We start from the raw sequence: 17,513 nt of genomic DNA on the forward strand, positions 1-17,513 counted from the left end.
TCTCGTCCAGATTCAAATGGTGTACATCTGTAAGGCTGTCTTATCAGATTGGTTGGTGAAAAGTGCAGTGTACTCCACCAATAGGAAGGGCGGACAAGGTTGTGTATTTCAGTGGTCAAAACTCTTGTTGGTGATTGATATATACAACATTATTCATTTAAAGAGAGAGAGAGAGCTAGTAAGTCTTTTCAAGAACTCACAAAGAACACAATGCAAGGACCTGGTCCTGGAAAGACTGCGTACATGAAAAAGACGAAAAGACAGCTGTCTAAAAGTTGTCACATCTGACATGGTTGGTGCACAGCTTTTCAGAGAAGCAGGTTCTCAACCAATGGTGTCATCCCAAGGGGTTTGTGTCCATTTGATATAGTCTCTTCTCACAAGACACAAACGAAGATTTGGCAAACAAAGATTTGAATTTCTAAAAATTCATAAGCTTACAAAGAGAAGGCCACCTTCAAGGAAGAACACTGCTCATATCACAAGGGACCTGATGGAGTGCTGAAGAGTATTTGTTGTATATTGAGCTTTGTGTCTTATGTGCTTACATTGTAAATCTACTCCTAAGTTATAAAGGATAGTAGATCAGTTGCTTGTCTAAGTCTTTAGGTTGATTCGTATTAACTAGAGTAAGTTAGTCGAATCATCTATGTTTTAGTCAAGCCTTTTTACATCATTATTTTGATGTTCTCTTGGGTAGAGTTGCCTAGGAGTGTCAACTAGAGTTAATTGATGTTTGGGTGCAGCAGAGTTGCTGCTTGTTTAGCTCCTATCTTGGAGATCGGAGTTGGTGGCTAGAGTTAGCCTTGTGGGATTCTTAATTAAGTCTAGATCAACTAGAGCTAGTTGGTTTAGTGGGAAATAGGATTGTTGCTTAGTTTCCTTTGTAGTAGAGTTGCTACTGTAAGGGGGAAGGGACTAAAGAGTGTTAATTCCTAGGTTGCAAGAGTTTGTACTTTGAAACTATTCTTCGTTTGAATGAAATGGAGTTTGGGTTGAAATCCTGTGAGTACAAGTCGTGGTTTTCACCGCCCTTGAGCAAGGGGGTTTTCACGTAAAATCATTGTGCCTAATTTACATTGAGTTATTTATTTTCCGCACTTTATTCTGTCTGGAGACCTGGTCCTGTGATCACTGGTGGAAGCATACATTCCAACACTTTGTTATATCAATAATAAGTAATAACATTGCATGATTTTATTTTTTATTTTTTATTTTTTTTCGCAAATTTACCACTAGACAGTTTCTAATGGCCTTTAATTAAACATAAAAAATATCAATAAGGATAAGTGCAAGCAAGGGGGGCTAGGTCTTACCTTACTAATCCCAATGAAGTACCTAAGGTCTACTACCTAACAAGCATGAAGAAAATAAGAGCTAGAGAGAACTAAGTATTTTCTGATCACCACAGAGTTTGTAATACACTTCATGATGATATTACAAATGAGGATGCTTAAATAATGTAAAAATATGCCAATCAAGAAGAAAGTTGAGTTATCAGCCTCAAACTTTCTATTATAAACGCATGAATTAAAAAAGATTGATTGCCCACCAAAAGTAACTTGAAGTATTTTTCTCTTGTCTTCTTCTTCAAACCTATCCTTGATAATTCATACTTTCTTTATGGATTTATTGAATCTTGTTGAACCTATTGATACTGTCAAATGGTTCTGCTTTGCATGTCACAACGGTAGGTGCCTTGGAATAAACTCCTCAGTCATTTTACCATCCCAACTATGTTGCCTTCCATGTGTCTTCTTTTTGCTTTTGTTACTTCCACTTCTTTGTTGCCTAGGTGATATATTTCCTTCCCTAACCACTCTATCAAAGCATATGTCCAGCATATCTTCCTCATCTTCATCAAGAGAATCCTCGCCCAAATCAAGCATATTGTCTTTCTCATCTTCATCAAGAGAATCCTCACCCAAATCAATTGTATTTGACACTAAGGCCCTTGACTCATTCTTCTTTGCAATCACACATTTAGGCACAAATACAGGAGCTTCTGAACTTAATTTGCTATTCAAAGTAGGTGGTAAGACCTGCTTTTCTTGGATCAAATCGTTGTCATATTCTGTTAACTTTACTTGCTTTCCAGTAGTCTTTGATAAAGCATCAAAGTTATTCGAACATAATAGGTCTCTTGAGGTATTACTAATATCTTGCCTCTTCTCACTGTCATGAAAACTATCAGTCGCACCATTTTCACTACATGGAGAATTATTTTGACTAGTCGGGGAAAGGTTTCGATTACTAGTTGAATTTTTGTGTGCAACCAGTGTCCAATTTTCAATTGCATTCTTGATTTCAACTTTCAAAACATGCTGCCCAGAATTTTCAGCATCTTCAACATTAGATGTATCCATTAGTTCGTGTCCTGAATTCATTATTTGTTGGCCTGAACCAACTTGCGGCACATCAACCCCAACTCTTGGCGTTTCCCCTTTGTTTTCGCTAGTTGTTTGGACACCAATATTACTTGTAACAACATCCATTGAGTGTGCATGATTTTGCTCAGAAGTGACAACAACCAATTGTCGATCTAAAGAAGTAGCTTTACTTTGATCGACATCTACAACCTTTCTTTTTTCATTTAGTATTTCTCTCGCATCACCTTGATACTTTTCACTATCGATAGTACCTTTTGAAGCAACTTCAATGGTATCATCAATTTGTATGTTATTTTGATTTCTTTTCAGGATCAAACGACAACTATCTTCATCATGACCTTGGTGCTTATAATAATTGCAATACAAAGGTAGATTATCATATACAATCTCCTGTAAAACCTCAATCAGCTTACCAGATTTGCCATCCACAAACTGCAATCTTATACAATTTGGAAGTTTTTCCATTAGATCAAGTATAACCTTGACCCTAGTTGTGCTAGGTCTTGACTTGATTTGAGTAGCTTTATCTATAGCTATTGGTTTCCCAACTGTCGATGTTATAGACAACAGAGACTTCTTTGCAAACAAATCTGGAGATAAGTTCGGTAAAGAAATCCAAACCACAGCTAACGTCGTTTCCTCCTTAGGATTATATCCAATGGACAATGGAAAAACCCTACATTGGTGCTCCTCTCCATTGTAGAGAAGATAATTAACTGAGCGCGATAAAGCTAGTACATAATCTTCATATTGATCAAATCTCAACAAAAGTTGTCTTGGAGCCAGTAAGTCAATTAAACAATTGTCCTTGGTACCAAGATGTTTTGATAAAATTGACCTTAATACCTTCAAATCTGGCGCACCATGGGATAATTTAAACACCATTGCTTGATGCAATCCCTCTTCAATCATAAAGTCCTGCCTTTCCTCCATTGAAAACGTGATAGCAGGTTCTCCATGAATTATTTCGATTGATTTTGCGATTGTTTTTTAGATAATCAGAATAGATTGTTTAGAATTTATAGTATTGAAATTGAAAAGGATGGCATATGTGGTGGTTTGGGGTGGTGGGGAGGCTGGACAACCTCGAAAGGAGGCCGTCCAGTGGCCGTAGCAGCCATGAGAGCTGCGCAGCTGCTCGCTAGGAAGGAAACCCTAGGTCAGCCGTTTTCCTTACGTAGCAGTGTTTGCAGTCGCCTAAAAAAACACTAACTCAACCAACATTGCATGATCAGTACTATTAATCATCAATTTCTTTAATTTGTATGAATATTCCTCTTCCTGGAAGAATTATACCAAACATTAGGATTTATATCAAAGCAAAGAAATATATATTTTGCCGGCAACAACAACATATATGTAATTGTATGTAATATAATAAGGGAAAATGCATAAGTACCCCCAAGCCTATACCCAAAATCCCAGAGACACACCTAATCTTTACTAAGGTCCTAATACCCCCGAACTTATTTTATATGATATATTCTACCCCTTTTTGGCCTACGTGGCACTGTCTTGTGGGCCCAGCGCATGTTGACATTTTTTTCGAGGATAGTGCCACGTAGGCCGAAAAGGGGTAGAATATTATAGATAAATTAAGTTCAGGGGGGTAATAGGACCTTAGTAAAGGTTAGGTGTGTCTCTGTGATTTCGGGCATAGGCTGGGGGGTACTTATGCATTTTCCCATATAATAATTTAAAATTACAATAAGCATGTTATACCAAATTATGGAATACTTAATTTTCATTGGTGGAGAAATCAATGGATGGATAAATCTATTTAAACAAAAGTCATTAATAATTAAACTCAATTTGGTAACAAAAAGAGAAAGAAATAGAAGATACATCATACATATAGCTTGCTATGAGTTCAATTTTGAGAATTAGAGTGCTAACCACATTCCAAATTGTAATTTTAATCATGGGGTACTTAAATTGTTTTGTGAGAAGTGAATATCCAGAGTCTAAATTATTGGACCATACATGCAATGGTGAAATGTATGACAAACATGGCCCATTTGCAGATAGTTTGTCTTATGTTCTTATAGAATTAAGTAATGAGACACCAAAACAAGGTTATGATTATTACATAACATCTCCTTATCCTAACGATGCTTTAGCTTATGGTCATGCTACTTGTAGTTCAAATGTAGAATATTCAGATTGTGATACTTGTGTAAGGCTTGCAAGAGGATATTTGATGACTACTTGTGATGGTAGTATTGGAGGTCAAGTCAAATTTATTGATTGTTCGATGAGGTATGAACAATATTCCTTCACCTAATAAACTAGAGTCTGTGTATCTAGATTTGTTGTTACGATTCATTGAGATGCAGTCCTTGTTCGATGATCTTTTTTTATCTTTCCTTTCATTGTTCTTCTTTTGTAGCCATTGTTTTAGTGTTGCAATAACGGTGTTGTGGAGTTTGATATCCTTAATTTGATTTTGTAATGTTAATTTATGTTGAAAGTGTTTTCATATTTATGTTTGAAGATCCATCTCCTCAATTATATTATAAAGAAATTACACTTTGCCTTCAACTTACACAAAGCACAATACTTTATCTTAGCTACCAAGTCATATACATATAACTAAGGAAAAAAGGAAATAACATCGTTAATACAGGACATAAGAAATAAAATAATACTCCATGTACAATCATAGATATTCTACAATGCTCCTTGAACGTTGTTGATATGAGGATGTGATAGACAATATTATTCTTTCTATATATATAGGAATAATCTGATGGAATTAGTTATTTCGTATCACCCCATCATATATATAAAATAAATTGTCTCATCATTATAGTATAAATAATAGAATAAAGAGGTAATCTCACCACTTACTAAAACTCCTAATTAAATAGTACATATAGGTCATTAATGACTCTAATATAAGCTCTAAGCTAAACTTAAAATGAAAACAATGAAATAGGACACTACCTGAATTCAAACTCTGGTTTCACGAGTGATTTCTCTAACTTGTACCAGCGACTTGTTTGAATATTGCAATTACGATTCTAAAGTTGTAATCACATTCCAATGCTCTTATTAATATAGTGAGGAACTCAAATTGTTACATTGGTGATTTGCCTACCATGTGGACACTTCACTCACCTCCCTCAAAGGATCTATCTGTGCATTCCGCCAACAGTTAAATTTACTCTAGTCCTCTCTTGTTCTGACTCATTCAACTCATTCGTGTACACCGAATTCAATTTCTCTACCGTGATTTAGTGGTGATAACCCCGCAGTCTGGGTTCTTTAGGCAAGGAAGTATTTCGCCTTCCATAATATTTTATCCGAGCATAAATTGTCCTTGGCTTCATAGTTTAAGGGCATTTTTGAGCCAAACTATAAACGGAGGGCATTTTTGTTCCTTTCACATAGTTTAAGGGCATTTTTTACCCCTTTCCTTTTTAAAAATTGATCTAAAAAAGGAACTATTCCTTAATGTTTCGAAACAAACTAAAAAAAGACAAATGAATTAAAAAATATAGTATATTTTTTTTGTTAAAAAGGCTTATAATAATTTTTATTTTTATTTTGGTAATAACTATGAAATACTACCATTGCAACAAGAAGACGGGGAATTAGCCAACTTGCACGATTGAACTCTCTTCTTTTTAGAACTCGAGAGAAATTTGACTTTCCTACTAGAAATGATGACATGCTGTTCTAAACCTTACTTACGTCATCCAGTAAGCGGGGGGCCATTTACAAAATTAAGGAGCATCCAGTATCACCACTCCCTTCTAGGAAGGTTGCAGCAAGTATCTAGACCTCAAGCAAAACAAAAGATCAAACAAGCCACACCAACAATCTAGTTACAAATTCTAGACACTAAGTTAGTGCATCTATGAGCCATCTATGAGCTCTTTTGGAGCAGTGTAACATATGTATCCTCTCCCTAATCTCCCTTTGGATTTGTGCTATAACGAAACTCGTACTTACATGTATGTTCCTAAAAATCTTCATGTTCCTTGCTCGCCAAGTGTGATAAATCATAGCACCATAAATTGCCGCAGCTACTTCCTTTTGGAACCTCTTCCATCTTCTTCTCTGAAACCATTTGAGATTTTGTATTACTCCCCTTTGTTGCAAGTACTAGCCTGACCATATAGAGAGAGCGATCCTTATTTTCGATATCCAGCCACGTTTAGCAAACAAATAAGTCTGAGTCTCTATTTCATCTTCCTCACACAAGCAGCATGTAAGGTCATCAACTGAAATGTTTAATCTATTCATTCTTTCCTTGGTAAGTATCTTATTCTGGGAAGCAATCCATAGGATTATTCTATGTTTTGGCAGCATCATTGAATTCCATATAAGCTCTTCTTCTTTCGCTCTAGGCAACTGACTAAGTAAAGCGATATAACTCTTAGAAACTGAGTAATTACTAATAGGGGAGAGCTGGTTCGTTCCCCTACTATACCAATGAATCATTTGCTCCTTTAGTGAGTTCAGCTTCCTCCAGTACCAACTATTGGCCGCAGATGGACAATGATCCCATATTTGTGCACCATCCTTTATGCAAATTCAATGAACCCATTTAACCCAAAGTAAGTCCTGTTTTGTAGACAATTTCCATAACAATTTTCCAACATAGGCAATATTCCAGCTCTTGCAACTTCTAATGTTTAGGCCACCACATTTCTTGGGAGTACAGATTTTCTCCCATGCTACTAGCATTATTTTTCTCTTCTCATCAGTTTTCTCCCACAGATAATCCCTATTTTGCTTGTCTACTTCCTTCAATACACTTTGAGGTAGTATAAACATAGTCCCCCAAAAATTATAGATAGAAAATAATACAGCATTTATGATTTGAAGTCGACCAGCATAAGATAGTTGTCTAGAATAAGATGTGATGCTGGAGGTTATCTTTTCAACTAACTAATGACACTCCATTTTGCTCCATTTTTTTAGGACAATGGTAGGCCTAGGTATCGCACAGGGAGTGTTCCTCAAGAGAAGCATGTTCTGTCCAAAATCTCCTACTTTACTTCATCATTCACTCTAGCTAGAAAGATATTTGATTTCTCTTGATTTGCTACTAAACTAGTTGCATCGCTAAAATGTGTGAAAGCTTCCATGACTCTGGAGATAGAACCCATATTACCCTTACAAAAAATCATTAAATCGTCAGCAAAAATTAAGTGGTTCAGCTTAGATGTTTACACATAGGATGAAACAGAAAGCTTGACAGTTCACTCATCTTCCTCAAGGTTCTGAAAAGGTATTCCATTACCAACACAAACAACAATGGTGACATGGGATCTCCCTGAGGCCCATCTTTCCTTCAAAGTATCCATGCCCTACTCCGTTCACTTTGATAGTAAAAGTAGTAGATGTTACACATGTCATGATTAATTTCACAAAATACACTGGAAAGTCAAACCCCTTCAAAACGTTATTTATGAAGTTCCAGCTAATCATGTCATACGTTTTCCTTAAGTCAATTTTCATAAGACATCTTGGGGAAGTTTTCCTATTGTAGTTGCGTCAACAGATCAAGGCAAATCAATATATTGTGGGTCAAGGATCTTCCAGCGACAAAGGCTGCCTGGTTCTCAACCACAATAGTAGGAATAATTTCCTTTAATCTTATGCATATTAGTTTAGAGATGTACTTGTATAAAACATTGCAACATGATATGGGCCTAAACTGGCTAGCATATTGGGGAACAGATACTTTAGGGATCAGAGAAATAATTGTGGAATTAACTTGTCTTAACAGTTTTCCATTGTTAAAAAACTCCAATACGGCACTTGTGACTTCATGACCAATAACACTCCAAGCTTATTTGAAGAAACCACTACCATACCCATCTAGATCGGGGCTCTTGTTCCTGTCAATGCTAAACATAGCTAACTTCACATCCCTTTCAGTAAAAGGCTGAACCATGTCCATCTATTAGCCTATGGACAGTTTAGGACCATTCCTTAGGACGTTGGGATATGCCCTTGTCCTGCAGCTCCTTTCTTTCCCCAACATATCCTGATAGTAATCCACAAAAAATTCTGCAATCATTTTATAATCAGTTTGGAGAACATCCTGACTATCTTTAAGTTGGATCACACCATCTTGCAACTTCTTGTGTTTAATTATGGAATATAAATAGCTAGTATTGTCATCTCCTAGCTTTATCCATCTAGCTTTACTCCTTTGCTGCAAAAATACCTCAGCTAAATACGAAGATCTCTTAAACTTCTTGTGCAACTCACTTTCTTGTTGTTGTAGTATTAGATCAGTGGGGCTACTCTGCAGAGTTTTTTGAACTTGCTTTAATCTATCTCTATCTTCATCCGCCTCTGTTAGAATGTTCCTAAAATGTTGACCATTCAATTGTTTAAGACTCTTCTTCAAACAGTTAAGCTTCTTTACCACTTTAAACAATGTACAACCTGGAAACTGTTTCAACCAACCTTCATTTACTCTAGTCTAAAACTGAGGGTGAGTAGCCCAGACGTTGCAATACTTGAAAGGCTTTCCAATCGGTGGTTGTCCATGTATAGTGATCACTTATTCCTTCTGGTAGAAAAGTTGCACCGCATGCTTGCATTTTATCTAACCATTCTGTGTTAACAAACACCCAATCTATTTTGGAAGAAACTCTAACATCCCTTCTGTCATTCCAAGTGTATTTTCTCCCTTGGTGAGGAAGTTCCAGCCAGCTCCTGAAAATCCACAACTTCTGCCAAGTTTACTGGATTGCCTCCTATTCTATCATTCATGTTCAATACTGTGTTAAAGTCACCCATTACTAACCATGGACTATTACACCTACTACTAACACTTCCCAAATATGAACATAAATTTTTCCTCTCCTTTCTAGTACTTAGTGCATACACAACAGTTAACGTAAACTCTACTTGCAAGGATATGTTAAGCATCATACAAGTAATAGCTTGAGCCATACCATTTGTATATGTCACCGTGAAGAAATCAGGTCTCCAAGAAAGCCAGACCCTCCCATTATAGTGATATTGCAAATTTGTAACATAATTCCATCCTCCAAACATTCTCGCAACAATTTCATCAATCCTATTACTCTTCATTTTTGTGTCTAATAATCCCACTAGCCCCGTACTTTCCTTATTACATAGGAGTATGACCTCCTTCTATTTGTTAGGGGCATTCAAACCTCTAACATTCCAACAAAAGATACTATCCATTCCCTAATGGAGGGTGTGGTTGGCCTCCCTCATTTCGAACTGGACTTCTAATCACTTGTTTACTTGGTACATTCTTATCCAAGGTCTGGAAGGAATTCTGTTGTGGTGCCATATGAATTATTGCTTGTTTCCTCGGTTTATAGTGTTGTTGTTTGTTTTTCGAGGTCATCCAGCCAGTTGTGCGAGCCTCATGTACACCTGGTTGACCAATCTTCTCTTTTACTTTAGGATTTCCACCTTCTTGCATTTGTACAATGTTGTTTATTTTGTGCACCCTCTTCCTGAGTCGGATTGGGAGTTATTTGGTTCACTGCATTTGAACCATCAGCCTCTACATTCCTACTCTCTTGTTTCTTTGGAGACTTTGGTGGTGGTGGGTTTTTCTTCCTGCAATCCTCTTCTGAATATCCATTCTTGTGACAGAACTTACATAACACTGGCTTCCAGTCATACTGGATCTGCTGTTCAATTAGGTCTCCTTTTTCATTCTTGAAAAACTCCCTCTCGGGCAGTTGAGAATCCACATCAACTTCAATCAATAGTCTTGCAAAATTAAGTCATAGCTTCTTCTCCATGTGTTTATCCACCATTAACGGTTTGCCTATCAAACTACCAATCTTACTAAGCCCTTTTGGGCTCCAGTATTTGAAGTCCAACCCAGGTAATATCACCCATATAGGGACAGTATAGAGCTCCTCCCTTGTGAACTCCATATCATCATTCCATGCTTTAACAATAAATGGTTTATTATCAAAATGGTAAATTCCTCCCTGGACAGCTTCATTTTTCCCAGCAATAGAGTCAAAACGAACCAGAATTATGCACCTTGTTGATACCATGTTTCCCCACAGATGTTGGACGTAGCCATTTAAAATAGAGAAGGGAGGGTGGGCTCCCAACACATAACACACAACTGAATTTCTCCGATATGCAATTTCTGAGCTTATATCTTCTATCCCAATTTCACATACAGCAGACTTCCCATGTATTTCTAGAGCTACAAATTCAAGTTGAAACCCAGCATTTGATACCTTGTTTATGTCGAAGTTTTCCCAAATTGACGGTCTCCTTTGAACTTCCTGCATTGCTTCTACTTCATCTGCCCAGGACTGTTTGATGTACTGCTTGATGCCTGCACAATTTCACCCCATTCCTTTTGTTTTGCTGGATCTGTTCCCTAATCGATTCCTCAATCATAACCCTAGGAGATGTTATTTCCCCAATTTTACCTTCTGCTGCTTCATTGGGTTCACTGCTTGCTTCCTGAACAAGGCTTGCTTGATGTCCCTTCTTCTTCTGTTTCCCAGCCACTTGCGTCGTAGATTCCATTGCCATTGCTGCCTTCAGAGTCGGGATCCATGCTCTCTTTCCATGGAAGCGCACGTTAGTGTATCATGCGCCGGGAGAAACGAAACCCTTACTCTAAATTCTATTCTTTAATAATAATTTTATTATTATTAAAAAAATGGGCCTTCGAATTTGGAGGCCAATGTGTATGCCTCATTTTTTAAAAGGCATTGAGCCACCCCTGGGTGTGCACGGTAATCATTCCATGAATATTTTCTTCCTACGTGAAGTTGTTGATGATGCTAAGCTCATGGAAGCAATCACCATTGAGAAGTATTGGAAGTTGGTAGTTGTTGGATGAGAGTACAATTTGATGACTTGAGACTGTTTTCAATGGACGAGGAAACTATCAAACATTGCAGAATTAGTACAACAAGGATGTTCAACGGCAATCTTGTGTCATTGGTTGTGTTAATTGAGATCCCAATTTTAGTTGGACTGTTGTTTTTAAGGAATTGTATTACAGGACGTAGACGAAGAAATGTATAAAGCATTTCCCTCTTTCACTAACCACAAAATAACAAGCTAGTGCAAAATGGGAATAAGATGGATGAATACATCAAGGACTGTCATGTGAGACTCTTCCTACATTTTGTTGTGTAATATAACATGGATGTTGTTAATATGATTCATATATGAGCGGTTGACTATGGAGGTATGATCAACTGGACGAGAACTTACTAGATTGTTTTAGTAGCTAAGAGGATAAATACATCAGCTTTTGAGGCAGCTGAAAGTTATATGTTTACTCGTCTGGATCAACCAAAGGTAGTGCCAACTTTTTTGTGTTATTGATTTTTGTATCCCAACAATCTCACTAGTCAGTCCGCTACTTAAGTACTACTCTAGTTGTTTTCTATAACTGATGCAGTGGGATTACATCTTAATTACGTTCTTGGTTACGTCCCTGTACAAGGCTCCTTAATCTGTTGAACCAAGGGTTGCCATTGGTATTAATGAATAAAATTCTGCAACTTTTCCCCTACAAATATCACAGTCTCAGAGACATTTTCCACTTTAGATGTGTTATGGTTCTGATTAAAGTTGGACGACATGTTAAAGAGGCAATAGGAGTAATGTCAATTTTTTTCCTTAATACTCTTCGAAGACAACATAATAAAGTTGCTCCTACGAAAGATCATCTAGATCATTTTCTTTCGCTTTTATTGTTATGAACCAAGTCTAGCCCAACGTAGATACTAATGTCACACAACTTGTAATTGAGCTGACAAGAGTTATTGGACTGTAGTTAATTTGGAATTTGAGTTCAATAATGGGTTTTATTCTATCAAAAGGGGTAGTGGTATGTGAATCATGCATATTAAAGAAAATGTACGTGCTCTCTTCATCTTCCTCTAAAGTCTAAACTTCTCATCTCCATTCGTATCTTTATACTTAGTTACTTGTTATTTTAATACTCATTGTAATTCAATAGTTTTGAGTACAATTCTAAAATTGTAATTTCCTATGTTCTTATTAATATAATGAGAAAATCGGACTGTTACAGCATTTATCTCTATGATGTCAACAGGAGATTGTATGCATTATGGTGCTAAATTGGTAATAAGTAGATTTTTGCTAGATTAAAAGATACACGTGAAGATAGCAAATATTGATGGACAGAGATACTTATGCAAATAGGAAATAGCAAACTTCCTGAAAAATTGACCCGCGCTCATGCCAATTATTTAAAGAACTTAAAAAGAAACAAAGTGCATAGGACAATTAATTAGCAAATGAAAGAGAAGTAAGACCTCAATCGTTTAAATCCAGAAAATATCTAAATCTGAATACACAATTAAAATGTTTTTAGATCTAAATTTTGAATGATTAAACTATTTGTTATTCAAAATTTGAATATGCTTAATTATTTATTTATAAATATAGTAATTACACAATTAAAGAAAGTAATTAAGCAATAGATAAAAAAAATGAATTAACTGAAACATCAAATTTTAATATAAAAAAAGAAACATTAATGTTTGGGTATTGAAAATAGGTTGGAGTGATGGTGATAATGATTGGTGACTAATAATGATAGTAGATGTAGTTGGGTGTTGTAATAGTAAGTGTGATGATGGAAATTAGCAATGGTGGAGATGGTCAAATTGATTGATGGTGATAGTTGGCGGCAATGATAGTTGTGATTATAGAAATCGACAACAGTGGTGGTATTGGCTGATAATGACAGTGGTGATAATAGTTGGCGACTGAGAGTAATGGTTAACAAGGATGGTCACCAATGATAGTTGTGATGACTCAGTGATTGGTGGTAATAGTGGTGGTTGGCAATAGTAGTAGTAGATGACAATGGTGGTGGTTGATGATTGTGAATAGAGTGATGGTAAATACCTATTCAAATCAAATAAGTAGTAAACAAAAGCACTTGGACCTAAAGTCAGTCTGAACTTCCATGAAGTAGAAACAAAATGAGTCCTAAATAGATGGTAGAATTGGATAAGCAATATGCAAAATTAAGTGGTAAAACGACACAGATTGTAGATTTATTGGGACAGATAACACGATGGTTGACAGTTTTGGAGCATTCACAGCTTCTCATGGGATGTTTGTTCAGAAGCAGCCATTTATTCAGACAAAAAAGATATTTCAGCTTAAATCAATCACATATAAAATGTGAGTATAGCAAACCTGCATTTGAGAATTTGCCAAATGCAATAATCTTAAGCTATCATGAATCAGAAATCTAAAAGCAAGGACAGATATAAACACAAACAAGCTTCTCAAGTGAGTAGGTAAAAATACTTCTTTGGCACTTGAGCTTTGCATTTGAGCTCCACTTCCAAACAATGGCAATTGCACACAACACAACATAATAATAATAATAATAATAATAATAATAGTAAGAATCAAACCAAAAATAGAATCTAAATCACGATTGCAGTCATATAATAAAAGTTTAAAATCCAAAACATAAATATTACTTCAAAATTCTCAGAACAAGTTCAAAAACCATAAGGAGCAAGCAATAAAAAGAAATTAACGGTAAGATTTCTGGAACCTAGAACGAGCACCACGACCACCAAACTTCTTGGGCTCACATCGTCTAGGATCAGCAACAAGCAAAGTCCTATCATATCGCACAAGTATATCCTTAATCTCCTTCTTCGACTGCTCATCAACATACTTCTGGTAAAATGCAACAAGTGCTTTCGCAATTGACTGACGAATTGCATAGATTTGTGAGGTGTGACCTCCACCTTTCACACGGATCCTCATGTCTACACCAGCAAAACGATGTCGTCCTAAAAGTAAAATAGGTTCATAAGCCTTGTACCTGAGAATCTCTGGTTGCACTAGCTCGATAGGTACACCGTTGATCTTGATCAAACCTTTACCGCGTTTGCAGTGGGTTACTGCTACAGCCGTCTTCTTCCGCCCGAAGCATTGAACAGATTCCGCCGTTGCTGCCGCCGCCTCCATGTTCTTCTGCTCGTTTTTTGCTTCTACTGATATGGGGAAAATCTAACCCTAACTCTGGAGGTTTTTAAGGGAAAAAATTAGGGCTTTCTTTTGGGCTTTAAGATGCGTTGGGTTTGTGGGCCGAATTCTATAGTCATAAATAAAGAAAATTTTCACAAATAGTCAATATAATAAATTTAATTATGTTCCATAGCTATAATTTAAATATTTACGGGTTGTGGCTATAGTTCAAGTTGTCTCATTTGTACAATTCGCGGGTTTGTATAATTCGTGGATATGTTTGTATTATTGAGCTATTTTTGTATAAACTCGAAATAACGAATTTATACAAATACAAACATCTAAATTTTAAAAAATTATATAAATTACATAATACAAAAGTTATACAAATTATATAAGTAATACAAATTTTGAATTATACAAACGTGCTAATTATACAAACTCGAAACATCAACCCACGTAATTATCACTGAATATTGATCGTGAGTGGTACTTAACTAAAACTACAACTATGATGACTAATTAACTAGTATATGTTTCCTTAATCATGTAATTTTCCTTAAATAATAAGAAAAACTATCTTATTAGACACATATCACTATCATATATACTAATCATATTTATATTTTCAAATAATTATATATATTATCACTAATTAAGAATTTTATACCATATATTTAAGAAGATACATACAGAATACCCATAAAACATAGTCCAAATTAATTATTTCCACAATTAAACCATCCCTAGTTCACGTTTTAATGTCAATCAATGCTCTCTATCTTATCAACCTCCCACCTCTCGTCCTCACCACCATTCTTTTCACCACATTTTCACCATTAAACCCTTCAAATGAAATCTAGAACAACAACATATTAATTTGAAGTTTGTGTCTATTTAATCATTATTCAAAGTAATGTAAGTGTGATAGATTTCTATTTTTTTTATTTTCTAATTTTCAAAAGTTAAGGTAAAACTCCATCGATTTAGGGTTTTCTTTACTTTTATGTTTAGTGATTCTCTGATGAACTGTTAGCACCGCCTCATCCTTTCCTCCGACTCTGACGATGTTGACGGTAAGTCACAACCATGAAGCACTATTATTCACAACAACAAACCAAAAGGTGAAGTTAAGGGTGTTCATGGGCCAGTTTGGATTGGTTATTGGTCAAAATCAAAATCAAACCAATTTAATCGGTTTATGAATTATTAAAACCAAATCAAATCAAATATAATAAACATTAATCGGTTCGGTTATTAACAATACACAAAAATAAAAGAAATCATTCAAAATGGAAAAAAGACAACAAATTATTCAAAACAAAAAAAAATAATTAGAACGATGTATATTACAGAACTTTGATCACTAGATCATATGTGAGTAAAGGTTTAAAATTCACTATTTTGGCCTAGAATAAAGAGACAAATCCATTCCTAGTCCACCAAAAATTGTCATAGACAATCATACACATGAAACCAACAAGATAAATGTTCTCATCTTAAGTGTGTTTGCTTTAGTAAATTATAAATAATTTTTTAATGAATATATATAGAGAAAATGGCCAAAAGCCCCATTAATCTATTGTTGGATTCTCAATTACACACTCATACTTTACGGGGGTTCTATTACTCCCCTAAACATTTTTAAAGTGAAATATATAACCCCTTAAAATGTCACAACCAGATATGTGTCTTGTAGTGAAATACACACACTTGACACGTGTATTTAACTAGTTAATTATTATTTTTTCAGTTTTTTTTTCTCCTTCATCTTCTTCCTTTCTTCTTTAACCATTTTTCAACCCTAATTTTTTACAAAGATTGATTTGGGGAAAACATTGGTGAATGCATTGGGGTCACCCCTCTTCCACCCACCACCTCCACCTCTGTCTTTATAATCTCCCCCACCTTCATTGTTACCTTCTTCCCCTGTTCAAAAGCTCTTTACCATCTCTTCCTAAGAATAAAGCTTTGAGAAAGAAATATTCAAGCCACCATCAAAACCATCACAAATCAATTTGAATCCACCACCAATGATAAAAAGAACTTAATAGGGAGAAGATGCTCAGGTTAATGATTGTAGATGGTGTGCTTGGGAGTATTTTACAAATACTGTAACCAAATCAACATAATCTTTCATTTTTCTAGTTCAATTCACCTACATTTTGACACCCGCATCAGCAAAGGATTTTCTTTTTCTTTAATTAGACTTGGAATGGTTTACCCACATTCATAGCTCAGTGCAACGTCTTGCAAATTTGTGTTGTGCTTCTTCTTTTTTCATAATCAAGAGATTTGAAGTTGATAATAACTTTTCGGGGGTTCAATTATGAAACGACCCCAAAATGCCCGAAAATGTGCTTCGGAGACACCTATAATTGTAATTTCCATATATCTCAAAATCCGTGCATGATTTCGGAAATTCGACTTCATATTCTTATTCGTGGGGTCAAATTGAGTAGGAAATGGGTCTAACCCGAATTTTAGAACAATCGTATCAAAATTCGAAAATCGCAAAAAATGAGATTTTCAGGGTCAACTTTAAAGGGGCATATCTCTTAGCACACAAGGAACTGGAAGGGCCACCACCTATTAAATTAAAGCCCTTTGAGTTAGCTTTCCAACGCACCTAGTTTCACCTCATTCCGAGTTAGGATGAGGGAGTTATGACCATTTTCGTAAAACCTGTCTCGGCAGAATTGCAATTCCAGTGAGCAAAGTTACTGTAGCGGCTGGAGACGTTTTTCTTTTATAAAAAGAGGATATGTCCCATACTTAGTTATAAATTTTTCTAGCTCCAAAACACTCAAAAACACTCTCTAAGCCCTCTCCAAAATTCCACCAAGATCTTCAACCAAATTCAAAGATCTCAAGCTCTAATTCCGGATTCAAGACTCAATCTCAAGCTTCAATTCTCCATTCCAATCTTCATCAAGGATTCTCCAAAGTTGAGGTATGTGGGTTGATTGTGGAAACCTTCCTTTCCACAAGTCCAACCATTTATCCTCTATTTTACTTCAAGTTTATGGGTCCTTATGATCATTTATAAACTCTTGAATTATGGAATTACTACTACACATTCTATTATGGTCTATTTTTGCATATTATCATGAAATGGAATTATTATGTGATGTTTATGGTTTTCATGCTTCT

The 17,513-nt window shown here is 35.7% G+C and overlaps 1 protein-coding gene across 1 annotated transcript; it reads right to left on the reverse strand.

Moving 5' to 3' along the window:
• Positions 1-13,798: 13,798 nt before the first annotated feature.
• On the reverse strand, positions 13,799-14,399 carry LOC125854503 (40S ribosomal protein S16-like). The gene has a single exon (XM_049534076.1). It carries the CDS (start codon positions 14,358-14,360, stop codon positions 13,917-13,919), a length of 444 nt encoding a protein of 147 aa, XP_049390033.1. The 5' UTR covers positions 14,361-14,399; the 3' UTR covers positions 13,799-13,916.
• Between the last annotated feature and the right edge of the window lie 3,114 nt (positions 14,400-17,513).

The sequence above is a fragment of the Solanum stenotomum genome, chromosome 2 (assembly GCF_019186545.1).
Source record: "Solanum stenotomum isolate F172 chromosome 2, ASM1918654v1, whole genome shotgun sequence".
NCBI classification, from domain to species: domain Eukaryota; kingdom Viridiplantae; phylum Streptophyta; class Magnoliopsida; order Solanales; family Solanaceae; genus Solanum; species Solanum stenotomum.

Excerpts from the sequence above, each read along its gene's own strand:
- LOC125854503 (XM_049534076.1), bottom strand. The coding sequence starts at position 14,360 with ATGGAGGCGGCGGCAGCAACGGCGGAATCTGTTCAATGCTTCGGGCGG.